The sequence below is a fragment of the Erinaceus europaeus genome, chromosome 14 (assembly GCF_950295315.1).
Source record: "Erinaceus europaeus chromosome 14, mEriEur2.1, whole genome shotgun sequence".
NCBI lineage: Eukaryota > Metazoa > Chordata > Mammalia > Eulipotyphla > Erinaceidae > Erinaceus > Erinaceus europaeus.
In genome coordinates this window covers 78,961,517-78,978,388 of record NC_080175.1, presented here as the reverse complement: position 1 = coordinate 78,978,388, position 16,872 = coordinate 78,961,517, and the positions used below count along the sequence as shown (strand labels likewise).

At 50.2% G+C, this 16,872-nt stretch overlaps 2 protein-coding genes across 3 annotated transcripts in view; both read left to right on the top strand.

The window, feature by feature from the left end:
• The window catches only part of PARL (presenilin associated rhomboid like), a 37,257-nt gene extending 32,172 nt beyond the window's left edge, over positions 1–5,085 (top strand). For both annotated transcript variants that reach the window (XM_007534046.2, XM_007534045.2), the window contains one exon: positions 4,769–5,085. In XM_007534046.2, coding sequence (XP_007534108.1) covers positions 4,769–4,880 — 112 coding nt within the window. In that variant the 3' untranslated portion in view covers positions 4,881–5,085. The remainder of the gene's footprint in view (positions 1–4,768) is intronic.
• A 2,883-nt stretch (positions 5,086–7,968) lies between these two features.
• MAP6D1 (MAP6 domain containing 1) lies at positions 7,969–16,315 on the top strand. Its single transcript, XM_007534051.3, has 3 exons — positions 7,969–8,347; positions 14,295–14,412; positions 14,892–16,315. Exons 1-3 carry the CDS (start codon positions 7,986–7,988, stop codon positions 14,970–14,972), a joined length of 561 nt encoding a protein of 186 aa, XP_007534113.1. The 5' UTR covers positions 7,969–7,985; the 3' UTR covers positions 14,973–16,315.
• Positions 16,316–16,872: the final 557 nt, after the last annotated feature.

The following is a 16,872-nucleotide window of genomic DNA, read 5'->3' as shown; positions in this document are numbered from 1 at the left end:
AGCTTCACAAGTGGTCTCTCCCGTTCTGTCTTCCTATTCCCCTCTTGATTTCTGTCTGTCTGTCTGTCTCTCTCTCTCTTTTACTTCTGTGTGTCTCTATCCAAATACATTTTTAAAAATGTATTTAAACAATGATTTTGGGGGCCAGATGGTGGCGCAGCTGATAGAGCGCACGTTACAGTGCACAAGAATCCAGGTTCAAGCTGCCGGTCCCCACCCTAGGGGGAAGGTTTTGCAAGTGGTAAAGCAGGGCTGCAGGTGTCTCTCTGCCTCTCACCCTCTCTATCCCTCTCTCCCCTCTCCACTTCTGGCTGTCTCTATATTTCAGAAATTAATCATTTTGAAGTATTTTCCCGATTTTAACTTAGTAAAATGTATTTTATATCAATATATATATTACATATGTTTTATAGTTATTCATATATATATTTTAACTAGTGAGTACAGTCAGAACAGTTTACCTGTAAGATAAAGTATTTGACTCTCCTTGAAATAAGTAGGTTAGAAAGATTCAAGGGGCTGGGTGGTAGCACACCTGGTTGAGTACACATGCTACAATGTGCAAGGACCTAGGTTTGAGCCCCCATCCCCACCTGCAGGGGGAAGCTTTGTGAGTAGTGAAGTAGTGCTGCAGGTGTCTCTCTATCACCCTCTTCCCTCTCAATTTCTGACTGTCTCTATCCAATAAATAAAGATAATAAAAAATTTAAAAAAGATTTGAGAAGGGGGCCAGGCGGTAGCACAGCAGATTTAAGTGTCCATGGTGCAAAGCACAAGGACCTGCTTAAGGATCCAGGTTCGAGCCCCTGGCTCCCCACCTGCAGGGGAGTGAAGGAAGCAGTGAAGCAGGTCTGCAGGTGTCTTTCTCTCCCACTCTCTGTCTTCCCTTCCTCTCTCCATTTCTCTCTGTCCTATCCAACAATAATGACAGCAATAATAATAATAATAAACAACAAAGGCAATAAAAGGGAAAAAATAACCTCCAGGAGCAGTGGAAGATTTGTAGACACTTAGCCCCAGCAATAACCCTGAAGGCAAGTAATAATTATAATAATAAATAAATAATAAAGAAGTATTTGAGAAGATTCTTTACTAACAGAGAATTCCTGACAAGTGATTAATTTCTAGTGAGACTTTAACAATTATATTTGTATTTTTTAAAATATTTTATTTATTCATGAGAAATGACAGGAGAGAGAGAGAGAGAACGAGAACCAGAGAGCCAGACATCACTCTGGCACATGTGCTGCCGGGAACTGAACTCGGGGCCTCATGCTTGAGAGTCCAAAGCCTCATCCACTGCGCCACCTCCCGGACCGCGATTACATTTGTATTTATCACAGTCCTTTCTTAATCTGTTTGTCAGAGAAGCTAAGCTCTAAAAAGCATTGTTAGATGTCTGTTAATTGGCATGTTTTTCAAATTCCTATTATTTTAAAGGTTAGTTTTTTTTATTGCCATCAGGGTTACTGTTGGAGCTTGGTGCCAGCACTATGAATTCACCGCTCCCAGTGGCCATTTTTTCCTCTAATCAGTGAATTAATGTATTTATTTTCTATTCTTGATAGAGCAGAGAGAAACTGAGAGGAGAAAAGGGAATGGAAGGGGCCTGCTTCATTGGCCATTAAGCATCTCACTGCAGGTGGGGAGTGGGTCCTTGCACACAGTCATAACACGCGCTTAACCAGGCGCAGCACTGCCCACCCCCCAAAGGTTTACTTACTTATTTATTTATTTATTTTGTATTATTTATTTTTCCTTTTGTTGTACTTGTTTTATTGTTGTAGTAGTTGTTGTTGGACAGGACAGAGAGAAATGGAGAGAGGAGGGGAAGACAGGGGGAGAGATAGACACCTGCAGACCTGCTTCACCACCTGTGAAGTGACTCCCCTGCAGGTGGGGAGCTGGGGGGCTTGAACTGGGTCTTTAAGCCGGTCCATGCACTTTGTGCCACGTGACCGTAACTTGCTGTGCTACCGTCCGACCCCCTAAAGGTTTATTTTTATGAGACACCAGAGCACAAGTTAGCTCTGGCATGCAGTGATGCCAAAGATTGATGTAGGGGTTCCTGTGTGTGCTCTAGTACTTTGAGCTCTCTCCATGGCCCTAAGGCCATTTACTTTCTGTAAATTTACTATTTTTCAAAAATTTTGTGGTGACTATTTTCTTTCAAGGGTTGTTTACTAGCTCCCAGGAGATAGCATAATGATTTTGCAAAAAAGCCTTTCATGACAGACTGAGGTCTCAGGTTCAGTCCCAGATACCACCATAAGCCAGAGCTGAACAGTGTTCTGGTATTAAAAACTCATATTTAAAAAAATATATCTCTCATGTGAAACTCTGAGATACATATGGGAGGTGGGGCAGAGAGAGAGATGCCAGAGTGCCATGGCTAGGAGTGCTAGGAGTTAAACAGGAGCCTAGGCATACAAGTCCAGTACCCTTCCAGTTGGGCCATTTCTCTGGTCACAAGATGTATGTACCGAGAAAAGCAGAACATCAGTCTGGCACGTGTGCTGCCGGTCTTCAGACTTCCGCCTTCACATCTGTAAGTCTAGAGCTTTGGCCCATCACCACCTCTAGGGCTTTGGTTTCCTTTAAGCGCCTCTGTTTTCACGATCAGTTGTTAACAGTGAATATAGTTTAAGTGTCTTATACTTAAAAAATGTTCAGATCGGGCAGAGGATAGATAGCATAATGGTTACACAAAGAGACTCTCATACCTGAGGCTCCAAAGTCCCAGGTTCAATCCCCCACATCACCATAAATCAGAGCTGAACAGTGCTCTGGTAAAAAAAAGGGGGGGGGGGAGGGGGAGATAGCATAATGGTTATGCAAACAGTGCTCTGGTTAAAAAATTTTTTTAAAATGTTCAGATCAAGAAAAAGATTAAAATGCTGTTTTGGTACCAACCTAAGCCACATAGAACATTTTCCCAGACAGGTGTCTGGGAGAAGCAGAGATCAACAGAATCTGGTCTCTGCCTCAGAGAACATGAAATCTGCTTGTGGGGAACCAGGGCAAAAACAGAGCTTTCAGTAGCCAAAGCTTTTGTTAATGCCATGCCTGTCCCCACGCCCCTGCTGCTTCCGCCCTGTCACGCTGGCTAGAGCTGAGTGTCGCAGTCTGACCTGGCTTCTGGCTCCAGCTGTGGTTACTTCAGGCTGTGCAGCTGAGCAAGTTAATAAGCTTCCTCAGCTCTTTGCTACAGGCTGCTTTTAGGCAGTTTTAAACAGGAGACTGGAGGGCGGAACTCTGTTTTTAAAGGTAGGCAGAATCTGGATCAGCAGACTGTAGCCAGGGGAGGATAACAGGAGGCATTTTCTCTGCTCTAGAAAGGCTGGGAAGATAGCTCAGCAGTAGCAAAAGGACTTCGACGCGGAGGTCCTATGCTCGATTCCTGGCACCGCCAGTAGTTGTGGAGTAGTATTGCAGGAGTACACCAGTAGCGCACCAGGAGGAGTATTCTGGTTAGAGAAAGAGAGAGAGTGAGTGGTGGTGTGTGTGTGTGTGTGTGTGTGTGTGTGTGTGTGTGTGTGTGTGTATGGTGGCACAGTGGATAAAGCTTTGCACTCTCACGCATGAGGTTCCAAGTTCACCCTTTAGCATCCCACGTGTCAGAGTGGTGCTTTAGTGTTCTCTCTCTCTCTCTCTCTCTCTTTTTCTTTTTTATCAGAGCACTACTCAGCTCTGACTTACGATGGTATAGGGAATTGAACCCAGGACTTTGGAACCTCAAGCATGAGTTTCTTTGCATAACCGTTATGCCTGACGTGGTTCTTTCTTTTTCTCTTAGCCTTTCACCAACAAATCTTTTTTAAAAAGCCACTTGGGTGGGACCAGGCGGTGGCGCACCTGGCTAAGAGCACACATTATAGTGCTCAAGGATAAACTTAAAAAAAGAAAACTTAGTTAGGGGGCTGGGTGGTGGTACACCTGGTTGAGCACACATGTTACAGTGTGCAAGGATCTGAGTTCTAGCCCCTGGTCTCCACCTGCAGGAAGAAAGCTTCACGAGTGGTGAAGCAGGGCTGCAGGTGTCTCTCTGTCTCTCTCAATCTCTATCTCCCCTCCTCTCTCAATTTCTGGTTGATTAAGCACTGAGAAGCTGTTAGCGCCTTGGACAAATTACTTGCTCTCAGACTTGCTTTCTTCAGGTCTGTGATAGGAAAATGTTTAACTTGTAAGGCTGTGGTGTTTTCAAGAGTAGTTTCTATGAAACAGTGATCAGCATTCATGGTTCCATCTGACTCTGGCCTTTCTGTATACTCTAATTAAAAGTAAATCATCGGTCTACACTGTGGGTTGATCATAGTCTTTTTTTTTTTTAATTTTTTTATTTAAGAAAGGATTAGTGAACAAAAACATAAGTTAGGAGGGGTACAACTCCACACAATTCCCACCACCCAATCCCCATAACCCACCCCCTCCCATGGTAGCTTTCCCATTCTCTAGCCCTCTGGGAGCCATGGACCCAGGGTCATTGTGGGTTGCAGAAGGTAGAAGGTCTGGCTTCTGTAATTGCTTCCCCGCTGAACATGGGCGTTGACTGGTCGGTCCATACCCCCAGTCTGCCTCTCTCTTTCCCTAGTAAGGTGTGTCTCTGGGGAAGCTGAGCTCCAGGACACATTGGTGGGGTCATAGTCTTTTTAATAAGCTAGTCATTGACTGTGGCATTCACTTTTTTTAAATGTCAGTGTGCTATTATCACAGTACTTACATTTGCATGTCATACCGTTTGAATGTTTGTTTGTTTCTCTCTCCCCAGATGGTATATCACTTACGGTCATGAACTGATTTGGAAGAACAGGGAGCCTCTTGTGAAAATTTGGCATGAACTGAGGACTGACGGCCCCAAAAAAGGAGGTGGCTCCAAGTAAACTGGGGTTTGCTGATGCGAGTGCATCTGTTCCGTGTGGCCTGGAAGCTGCTGGAGCATCTCGGCCCTGAGGAGCATCCTGCTCCTGCCTGGAGGAGACCCAGCACCTAACTCCCCAGCATTTTAATTTGCCCCAGCCTGCGTCTTCCTAGAAAGTGAATTATGGCAAAGTTGTGAAATAAAGGTTTATATCTCTGGTTTGTAAACCGAGTGTGTGTTGCTTTTGAAAAGTACTAACACTGCCCTGGAACCCAGTTCTTTCTTGTTAGATTTGACACGGTTGGGCTTTGAACCTGGTGAGAGAGCTGGGAGAGACCTGCCCTTTTTTCCTTTTTTTTTTTTTTTTTTTGGGGGGGGGGTCCTGCTAGTGCCTGGGCGGTGGCACAGTGGATAAAGCTTTGACTTTGACCCATAACATCTCTGCTGAGCATTTTACTTCACCCTCGCCTCCCTCACCTGCTTTGGCTGACAGATAAATGTAAGTAAGCATTTTCTCTTTGGCGTAGCCTGAAATAACAGCTGAGGATCTCCCCAAGAAAGGTAATGTTTTCTGGCAGTGAGTGGCATATCTAATAAAACATTTTTAGGTTTTGCTTTCTAGGTTAAAAAAGACACTGCAGCTAAATTAAGAGCTAGAAGGAGAGATCTTGGGTGAATTCAGACTTGAATCTGAGCCTAACTGCATCTTCCAGTGGTGAGTGCACAGCCTTTGAATTGAAGCCTCTGGGGATTAGCAGGCAGTTCTGCCTTCAGAGGCACGTGGAGCATAGTGCTCATGTCACCCGCGTCGCCCTCATGACTGAAATCATTTCTAGGACATGTAGTTTGAGAATTAAGTTTCTTCCCTGGGAGGACTCCCAAGGGAGGCTTCTTTTATTTTAATTAATTTTTTGCCTCCAGGGTTATTGCTAGGGCTCAGTGCCTGCACTACTGCTCCTGGAGGCCATTTTTCCCACTTTGTTTTCCTTATTATTACTGTTGCCATTGCTGCTGTTGTTGGATAGGGCAGAGAGAAATGGAGAGAGGGGGAGAGAAAGACAGCTGCAGACCTGCTTCACCACCTGTGACTCCCCTGCAGGTGGGGAACCAGGGCCTAATCTAATTTTTTTAATTACCAGAGCACTGCTCAGCTCTGGCTTATGGTAGTGCAGGGGATTGAACCTGGGACTTTGGAGCCTCAGGCATGACGGTATGCGAGTCAGTTTGCATAACCATTATGCTATCTACCCTTGCCTCCCTAATCTAATTTAAAAAAAAATTTATTATTCCCTTTTATTGCCCTTGCTGTTTTATTGTTGTCACCATTGATGTCATTGTTATTGGATAGGATAGAAATAGAAGAGGGGAAGACAGAGGGGGAGAGAGACACCTGCAGACCTGCTTCACCGCTTGTGATGCGATTCCCCTGCAGGTGGGGAGCTGGGGGCTTGAACCGGAATCCTTACACCGGTCCTTGCGCTTTGCGCCACGTGCGCTTAACCTGCTGCGCTACAGCTCGACTCCCGCCTAATCTAATTTTTAAGGTAGGAGTTCTCAGGGAAAGGTCAACTGATGTCAGTTCTCAGTGAAAATAATTAGTTATTACAAATTTAGCACCATAAAGGCAGTGACTCACAGGCTCACTCAAAACAGAAGCCCTGCCTCAGGGGCCCCAAGTCTACAGCTGGTCTCTCCTCCTTGTGCCCTCAAGCTGTCCACCGTGGTGGTGGAGGAAATGCTATATGGCTTCTGGAAGCCTGTCCCTGGCAAAAGATCATAAGATATCCTAGAGGTGGCCTTAGTGCCTGGGCAATCGCAGTTACAAGCATGAGGTTGTGAGCTTGGTCCCTGGCATTGCACACACCAGAATGCTGCTCTTGTTCTCTTATAAATCAATAAACTTTAAAAAATAAGACCATGGGCTGGGGAGTATTGTGCAAAAAGGCTTTGGTGGGCTAGGGACATAGCATAATGGTTCTGCAAAAAACTTTCATGCCTGAGGTGTTTAGGTCCCAGATTCAACACTCAGAACCACCATAATCCAGAGTTGAGCTCTGTTCTTGCTGCATCTTTATCCCTCTCACTGAAAAAAAAGGCTTTGGTACCTGAGGCTCTGAGATTCCCAAGTTCAGTCCCCAGCACCATCATAAACCAGAGTAACAGTTTAGCAGTATTCCAATCTGTCTCAGGAATTTTTTTTTAAAAGATAACTTGTTTACTTATAGGGTGGTATGTTTAGAAACCAATATCTACTAAGCACAGGTGGCTCAAAGCTCTAGGACCGGCTTAAGGATCCAGGTTCGAGCCCCTGACTCCCCACCTGCAGTGGGGGTCACTTCATAGACGGTGAAGCAGGTCTGCAGGCAAAGTTGTCTTCCCCATCTCCATTTCTCTCTGTCCTATGCAACAATGACAACATGAATAACGACAAAATACAACAATAAAAAGGGCAACAAAATAAAAAATATTAAAAAATTAAAAAAAAACCAATATCTAGCTCTGTGTTCACTGTGCACATTACAGCTGTAGTATTTCACTTATTTATTTACTCCATTTTGTTGCCCTTGTAGTTTTATTGTTATTGTTGTTATTGATATCGTGATGTTGGATAGGACAGAAATCCAGAGAGGAGGGGAAGACAGAGAGGGGGAGAGAAAGATAGACACCTGCAGACCTGCTTCACCGCCTGTGAAACGATTCCCCTGCAGGTGGGGAGCCGGGGGCTCGAACTGGGATCCTAACACGGGTCCTTGCGCTTTGCGCCACGTGGCTTAATCCGCTGCGCTACCACTGGACTCCCTCTCCATCAGTTTTATTCTCCCCCCTCCTCTCCTTTCCTTCCTCCTCCCCCTCTCCCTCCTCCTCCTCCTCTGCTGAAGTCTGGCTTATAGTGGTGCGGGGCATTGAATTTGGGACTTTGGAGCCTGAAGCATGAGTCTCTGCATCACCATTACACTATCTACCCCTGCCTCTTCTTTTTTTTTGTCTCCAGGGTTATTACTGGGGGCGTGGCTATGAGCTGGGGGCGGGACCAGGAGCGGCGTGGGCGGGGCTATGAGTTGGGGGTGGGGCTGGCCGCAGGTGCGGGGGGCGCCTGGCAGCCCCGGGATCGCAGCGTGCGGCGGGCATGGCGTGGCCCTGCATCAGCCGCCTGTGCTGCCTAGCGCGGCGCTGGAACCAGCTGGAGCGCTCGGACGTGGCGGTGCCGCTGACCCTGCACGGCTGCGAGGAGCCCGACGGCGAGGAGCCGGGTCCGGTGGGCGCACCCCGCAGACCCCCGTCGCCTGCCGCCCGAGCCCCCGGCCGCGATGTGCCGCTCACGCAGTACCAGCGGGACTTTGGGGTGTGGCCGGCGCCCGGCGCCCCCAGAGATACGCGCCCGGGGAAGGGCGGCCGCAGGGCCAGGGCCCCCAACGCGCCGGCCCGGGGCGTGTACGTCCTCCCCCTCGGCGACGCGGACGCGGCTGCAGCGGCCACCACCTCCTACAGGTAGGGCCCCCCTCGGACACAGCCCGCGCCCCCGAGCTACAACCCGCTTCCCTTTGACTTCCTTCCAGCGGGCACCCCACGAGCCCCCAGCTCTGGTGAGGACCCAGCTCAAGGCTGCCTCCCAAGGGGGTGGGTGACTTTCTATTTTTTTTTTTTTAATTATCTTTTATTTATTGGATAGAGCCAGAAATCAATAGGGAAGACAGAGAGACACCTGCAGACCCACTTCAGCATTTGCAAAGCTCTGCCCCTGCCGGTGGGGGTCGGGGCTCGAACCTGGGTTCTTGCTCACTGTAATGTGTGCGCTCAGTCAGGTGCACCACCACCAGGCCCCGACTTGGTCTTCTTGGAGACGGTGTGGGGGTTCCCCTGTCGGCGCCCCTTTTCAGTCTGGCCCCTGTGCGGTCTCAGAAGGGCAGAGCCTTCACCCCCGCCGAGGGGCTCAGTCAGTCACCCCAGCACATGACACGGGCCGCCAGGCAGTGTGTCTGTCCCTGTGTGTGGGATGTCAGTCCTGGGGCTAAGCGCTGCGATCGGTGCTGAGCATCTGGCCCTGTGATTTATGTGTATCCATCCTCACGGTGCTCTGTCTGTCCAAATGCTACTCATCTGCTCTCACACCTACGGTGTACCTTCTACTTTGGAGTTCTTAGAAACACTTTTGGTTGATCCAGTTTTTTCACTTCCGAGAACCTGTCTGGTCACTCACAGCTGCCCCCGCCTGCTCGCTGCCTGAGCCCCCCCCCCACCCCCCGGAAGCTCCCAGTAGACCCGCACAGACCCTGCTCCCTGCTCTGATGGATGCGGGAGAGAAGGGGAGTGGCCGGTCCCTCTGTGGGCGATGCAGAGCCAAGGAGTCGAGGTGACCTTCAAAGTGGTTTTGTTTGTTTGTTTGTTTTGACCAGAGCACTATTTAGTCCTGGTTATGCTGGTGCTAAGATTGAGCCTGGGACTTTGAGTGGTGAAGCAGGTCTGCAGGTGTCTGTCTTCCCCTCCTCTCTGGCCCAGACTCATCTAAGTGATTTGTACACAGCAGGGCACCATCATGATCAAAAAACATGGCACGTTCCATCTGCCTAGAGCTTCCTTCCCTGGGGGTGTCTTCGCACAGTCTGGCAGGGAGCAGATGCTGGCTTCAGGGAGAGCCCTGCCAAGGGCACATGCTCAGTCTGAAGTGCTCATCCCTGAGTGGGAACATCGGGGACTGTGGGATTGAACCTGGGTCACCAACACTTCAAAGGAGCACACTAGCCCGGTGAGCTATTTCTTTGGCTCTGCACTTTTTCAGGTGCCCAAACAAAAGCTCTCCACCACGTGTACATGTGGGGTTTGCAGCCTTACTGCTGACTCTCAGAGCAGAGGGGTGTGTGTGCTGGGAGGAGGGCAGGAGCTGGTGGGGTGGACCGTTAGGCACAAAGGCCTGGGCTGGAGCCCCTGCAGTGCATGCACCAGAGTGAGGTCTGGGCTCTCTCTTCTCTCAGTAGACATGTCAATTTATTTTTTTTTTGCCTCCGGGGTTATTGCTGGAGCTCAGTGCATTGCTCCTGGAAGCCATTTTTTTCCATTTTGTTGCCCCTTGTTGTTACCCATGTTGTCATTGCTGTTGTTGGATAGGAACTAGAAATGGAGAGAGGATGGGAAGACAGAGAGGGGGAGAGATAGACAGACACCTGCAGACCTGCTTCACTGCCTGTGAATCGATCCCCCCCCCCCCCGCAGGTGGGGAACCGGGGGCTCAAACTAGGATCCTTAAGCCAGTCCTGTCCTGTGTGCGCTTAACCCGCAGCGCTACCTCCCAGACCCCGACATGTAAAGTCTTCAAAAAAAAAAAAGAGAAAGGCCCTGCAAGGGGAAGCTTCATATGAGCTGCAGGTGTCTCTTGTTTTTGCCTCTTATCATAAAAAGGGAAAAAAAATAATACAAGTTTTATTTTTAAAAAAATAGGTAGAGAGGAAAAGACACAATACCAAAGCTTCCTGCAGTGTGTGGGCCAGGCTCACCCTGGACACACTCATGGCAGACTGTCCAGGTCCAGGTGAGCTATTTTGCTGACTTCTCAGCAGAGGAAACAGAGACCCAGGGAAGCTAAGGGAGGTGTTTGAGGCTGTGCTGAGTTGGGATTCCAGCCTCAGTCCAGGGGTCTCCATATGGCCCCCAGCCCCTCTGTGGGAGGACTTGGAGCCCTCAGGGGCCAGCTGAGGCCAGAGACTATAGGGAGTCCTGTTATTTTGACACATCAGTCAGTCACCTTAGCCTCCTGCGTGCCTCCCTTCTCCCTGGCTGCTCACTGCCCCTGGCCCCATCCACACAGACCCCTGAGCAGCCGCCCTGGCCCTGTGGTCACTTCCTGCATGGGGGCGAAGGACTGGGGCTGCCAGGCCCTGAGCTCAGCGCAGGCCTGAGAAACAGGCAGCTGGGGAACCCAGGGCGGCAGATGGTGGGAGCAGCCGGACCAGCAGACCTGACCTGCTGGGCCTGGCCCAGCTCGCTGCCTGGCACCACGGGTGCCACCCGCACTTTGCCTGGCGGGGCCACTGCTTAAGAGAAAGAGCAGCTTTGTTGTCTTCAGGGCCTGAGACCAGCATGCAGGCGACCCAACAGAATTAAAGGGGCAGGACTGTCAAAGGAATACCTCACTGAGGACATGGAGCTAGGCTGCTGGTCTGGCTGTTCAATTTCATTTTTTTTAAAAAAAATTTATTATTTTTATTTATTTATTGGATAGAGACAGCCAGAAATTGAGAGGATGAGGGGAGATCAACAGGGAGATCGACAGACACCTGCAGCACTGCTTCACCACTCGCAAAGCTTTCCCCTTGCAGGTGGGGGCTGGGGGCTCGACCCTGGATCCTTCTGCACTGTAATATGTGCGCTCAACCAGGTGAGCCACCACCCAGCCCCCCCTTTTTTTTTTACTATTCCCTTTTGTTGCCCTTGTCTTATTGTTGTAGTTATTGTTGTTACTGATGTCATCGTTGTTGGCTAGGACTGAGAGAAATCAAGAGAGGAGAGGAAGACGGGGAAAAAAGGTAAGACACCTGCTTCACCGCTTTTGAAGCGACCCCCCTGCAGGTGGGGAGGGGCGCTCGAACCGGGATCCATATGCTGGTCCTTGCGCTTTGCGCCACCTGTGCTTAACCCGCTGTGCTACCGCCCGACTCCCTGGTTTTCGTTTCTTATTTAGGGTAGGGAGGCAGCTTGATGAGTCTGTAAAAGATTCATGCTGGAGGCTCCCAGATCCAGTCCACAGCATCACCACGAGCCAGGGCTGAGCAGGGCTCTGCTCTGTATCTTTCCCTCTGTATTTCTCATTAAAATAAAATAAACTAGGGGGCCAGGTGGTGGTGCACCTGATTAAGCACACACATTACCGAGCACAAGGTTCAAGCCCCATGAGCCTCACCAGCAGGCGGGAGGCTTCACAAGTGGTGAAGCAGGTCTGCATGTAGTGTCTCTTGCCCTCTCTCCTCCTTTCTCAATTTCTCTTTGTCCTATCCAAAGCAAAATAGAAAAAAAAAAAAAAAAGTATTGGGTTGTTCACAGTCATGACTTATTTTTCTGTTTAAAAAGACATCCTGACTTTTCCAACGACCCAATATTAAAAAGATGAAACCATAGGAGTCGGGCGGTAACGCAGCGGGTTAAGGTGGCGCAAAGCACAAGGATCCCGGTTCGAGCTCCCGGCTCCCCACCTGCAGGGGAGTCGCTTCACAATCGGTGAAGCCGGTCTGCAGGTGTCTTTCTTTCTCTCCCCTTCTCTGTCTTGCTCTCCTCTCTCCATCTCTCTGTCCTAATCAACAACGAAGACATCAGTAACAACAATAACTAAGAAAAACAAGGGCAACAAAAGGAAATAATATTTTTTTAAAAAGAGAAATCATTATTAAAAAGAGATTATTTGAAGGAGACTTAATTATTTTACTTACTGGTTCATGAGAAATGACAGGAACCAGACATCACTCTGGTACACGTGCTGCTGGGGACTGAATTTAGGACTAGGACCTCATGCTTGAGAGTCCAATGCCTTATCCACTGTGCCACCTCCTGGACCACTTAAAAAGAGATTTGTATATTTTATTTTATTAATGAGAAAGGAGACACAAGAACCTCTTGTCTGAGAGTTCAATGCTTTATCCACTGTGCCATCCTTTAGGACTGAATGAAAAGATTTTTTTTTTTTTTAATTATTAGAGAGAGAGAGAACACATGAGCCAGAGCACTGCCCTGCTACATGTGTTGCTGGAGGCTGAGCCTACATCTCACGCTTAAGGTCCCAGCACCTTTATCTACTGTGCTGCCTCCTGGGCCACTATTTTGTTTTAAAGGGCTTTTTTAAAAGGTAGAAATAGGCTGGGGAGACAGCAAATTGGATCTGCAAATGAGTTTCAAGCCTGAGGTCCTAGGTTCAATCCCCAGCACCACCGTAAGCCAAGAGTTGAGCAGTGCTCTGGTGGTTAAAAAACAAAAACAGGATTCGGGTGCTAGCGTAGCGGGTTAAGCACAGGAGGCGTGAAACTCAAGGACCGGCTTAAGGATCCCAGTTCGAGTCCCCGGCTCTCCACCTGCTGGGGAGTCACTTCACAGGTGGTGAAGCAGGTCTGCAGGTGTCTTTCTCTCCCCGTCTTCCTCTCCTCTCTGGATTTCTCTGTCCTATCCAACAACAACATCAATAATAACTACAACAATGGAATAAATAAATATAAAAAAAGAGACCATAGCATTGAAGCTTCCTTCACTGTAACGGGGTCTAGATTCAACCCTGGGTCATGCACATGGCAAAGCATGGCACTATCCAAGTGAGGAGTATTCTACCAGACCATAAAGGTCTAATAAAAGAGGCAGACCAGAGTTTTGCTTAACTCTGGGGTTTGAGCCCGGGACTGCCTAGCCTCAGGCAGGATAGGCCAGCTGTGTGCCTTTCCCCCGGGCCCAGCCTTGCCACTTGGTCTGGTGCCCAGCTGCCCTGTGCAGACCCCTTTGCTTCCCTACACTTGTCACAGGTGCCCAGAGCCTTGTGGGTGTTTTCCTGAGATGGTCACTATGATTTATATTTTTTGTTTAAAAAACTACAGATAAGGGGGTGGGAAAGTAGAGGGAGAGAGATGGCCAGAGCCCTGCTCAGCTCTGGAATATGGTGGTGCTGGGGGTTGAACCTGGAACCTCAAAGTCTCAGGCACCAATCTTCCACAGAACTGTGATGTTATCTCCTGGTAGATTTTATTATTAATGTTTTGCTTACTTATTATTGTATAGAGACAGAGAGAAATTGAGAGGGGAAGATAGGGAGACAGACACCTGCAGCCCTGCTTCATCACTCATGAAGCTTTTCCGCCTACAGGTGGAGACCAAGGGCTTGAACCTGGATCCTCGTGCACATTACAGTGCACGCTTAAGCAAGTGCTCCCCTGCCTGGCCCCCGCCCTTAGATTGAATTCTCCTCAGGTGTTAAGACAAGTACTCAAACATTAAGCGTAACACAGAGCCTTATTTTCATTTCAGTTGTAGCCAGGTATAGAGGACCTTTGCTTTGTGTCCAGGCTGACAACTGCCTCCTCTGGACCTTCTGGGCCACCGGGATTTGAGCTGGACAAGTGACCTTCATGGGGCCTCGAGTGCCACTTCAAATGGCCAGGAGACCAAGTGGGAAGTGCTGGAGGGGAGGGGGCCCAGCGCCTGCTGAGAGCAGGTGCCAGTGGTTTGGGCTAAGTGAGGAGCAGGTGCTAAGTTCTCAGGTGCTGTGAGAGCTGAGCTGCACATGGGAGTGAGCTTCCCTCCGTAGGTGGGCAGACCTGCCTCCGGGGGCTGGGTCTGCTAGGGAAACATCCCCTGGGGTTCTGCCTTCGAAGTGGAGATGGCCAAGCCACCCCAAGGAGCAGGGCCCAGGAAGTGGGCCTTGAGGGGTCAGGGAGGCTTGGCTCCATGTCTGGCTGTGACTGTTCTGCTCCAGACAGGAGTTCCAGGCCTGGACTGCAGTGAAGCCATCGAGAGCCACCAAGATGAAGCCCGCCACCATCATCACCACCCACAGCTCCGGGTGGAGCGGTAACCCCGGGCCCAGCTTCCAGGTCAGCCCCAGTCAGGGATGGGCTCTGGAGAGGGAGGGAGGGGGGCCCAACAGCTCACCCGCGGAGCCCTGCTGCTGTGTCATGTGCATGACTCAGACTTAAGCCCACCCTCCATCACAACGCTGAAAGCAGCTTTGTACTGTAGTCTCTGCCTCTATCAAAAAAAACCAAGATAAACAGACAAACCCTGAAGGAATGAGCTACATGTTGATGGTACAATCGGCATTCTGTCTGGGCACCCTGTCCCCTTCTTGTCATTAGCTGGTGGGGGTCTCCCAGAGCTGGCTTGTTTAGTGACAGGTGTGAGAGAAAATGGGTGGTGGAATAGCAGAGGCCTCTGAGCCACACGTGACCTCACGTGGTCACCTCAACCTGTACAGGACAGAGAAGGCTGGGAGGGGTTTCTCCTGGAGCCGGGGAGAGGGATGTGGAGGAAAAGGCCCACTGATGATAACTGGCGGTTGTATTTCATTCCCCAGGTCCCGGAAGTAAGGAAGAAGTTTGCTCCAAACCCCTCTGCCATCTTCCAGACTTCGGCTCCCCGGATCCTCACTGTGTGACAGTCACTGAGAGGGGAGGCTGAGGTGTGGTGGAGGGTCGCAGTCCTTGGTTGCCCACTGGGGACTGTCCTCAGGGTGTAGGCAGGTGCGGTCCCCCGGTGGGAGAAGCACTGCTTTCCTGCCATTTCCCGCAGGCCTGGGTGAGCAGGGGCAGATGGACAGCACTGCCCACCTGACTCCAGGCTTCCCAGTGTCCTCTCCTTCCTCAGGGCACTTGTGGGCAGCTTCGCATCCGACCACCCCCTCAGTTTTTTAAATCCTTAGGACCAGAGGATCAACTCTGCTGGGAGCTGGACTGGTTCTTGGGGACTGAAGGCTCCTCTGACGCACCAGTCACGTCCACTCTGTCATCTCCCGGCTGCATGGCCCTTTCATAGCCTACAGAAACCCCAGGCTGTCCCTGGGCCCAGAGTGTCACCTGCATGGGACTGAAGGTGACACTGAGCTACCAGGAAGAAGTGTCCAGAAGTAGCAGAGCATTAACTGTGGTCTGTGTCCAAGAGGACCCTTCTCTTTTAACAAAATGTGACTTGGGATGAGTCTGACAGTGCTAAACGAGTGAATGACACTATACCTGGTGTAAGACCCTGAGCACCAGTCTACTAATTCTAGATTCCGCCTCATAACATATTGTGACTGGAAGGGGGGAGCCACCTTCCACGGCGGCCAAGAGCTGCCGTCTGTTTGAGGAAAAAGAAGCGATCCTCTCACCCAGACTGAAATGCCGCCTAGGCCTGCCTCACCCTCCACACCTCTCCACACCGCCAAAGGGGGCCCATAGCCTGTGTGCTGACAGTCTGTGTGGTTTGTCTTTAGAAAGCTGTCTCCTGTCTGTCTCTCAGAACACACCTGCAAGCCAGTAAGAACTCCGGGGCTTCTATCTCCCTCTGGGGAGCAACCCCTCAAGCCGCAAGAGGACACTTTGAGGTCTAGACGCGCCCCGGGCAGTGTGTGTGTTGGGGCCAGCTGTCTCCAGCTCAGGCCGCAGGAGGGTGCCCAGGAGGGTGCCCGGGGCTGGGGGCCAGCCCTTCCGGTCTACAGCAGTCTGAATCACCGAGCCCCAGGCATGCAAACCCAGCACCCTATCAGCTTAGTGTTCCTCTCCCGGGCTGCCGCGGGAGTCATTTGAGAGGGAAGCCCCACTCTGTGTGCTTACACCAGGGTCCTGGCATCTCAGACGCCAGGTGGCCTGTGCATCAGGTGTTTGAGAGAAGACTGGCTGCAGTGTGTGGAGAAAGGGTGGTTTAGGGGTACAGTCTCAGACTTGACTAATTTGCAAACATGTCCCATTTCAGTTTCTTGTTAACTTATTTCCTGTGATTATAAACACAAGCACTTTTTCACTTCGCTGGTTCCGTCTCTCGGTGAGGACTTCACTCCACACCAGATATTTACGGAGCTTCCTGCTGACCTCTCCCCCTCACACGGGAGCCTGTGTTGTGATGCAGCCCCGGCTCCCCACTCACTGTGCGAGCAGCCTGAGCATGCTTCCTCATCTGCGACAAGGACGATCCCCTCTCCCTGCCGAGAGCATGGCCGTGTCACCGTGTCACCGTGCTCCCAGGCTTGGCTCTGCTCTTGCCCATGGCACTGGTCCTCTAGTGCCACCAGCACGTCCCTCAACCAGGCCCTACCCTGTCACATCAGGCAGCAGTTTCCCCACAGGCTGCCCAAGAAAGCACACTAGAGGAAAAGAAATGTTTCAGATTAACAGAAGGCTGAGGAAACAGCATAATGGTTATGTAAAAGTCTTTCATGCCTGAGGCTTAGAGGTCCCAGGTTCAGTCCCCAGCACCACAAGCCAGAGCTGAGCAGTGCTCTGGCCTCTCATTAAAATAAATAAAAATAAAAAGGAAGAGGGAGCAAGAGAACCAAAGCCTCGCTCTGGCATGTGATGACA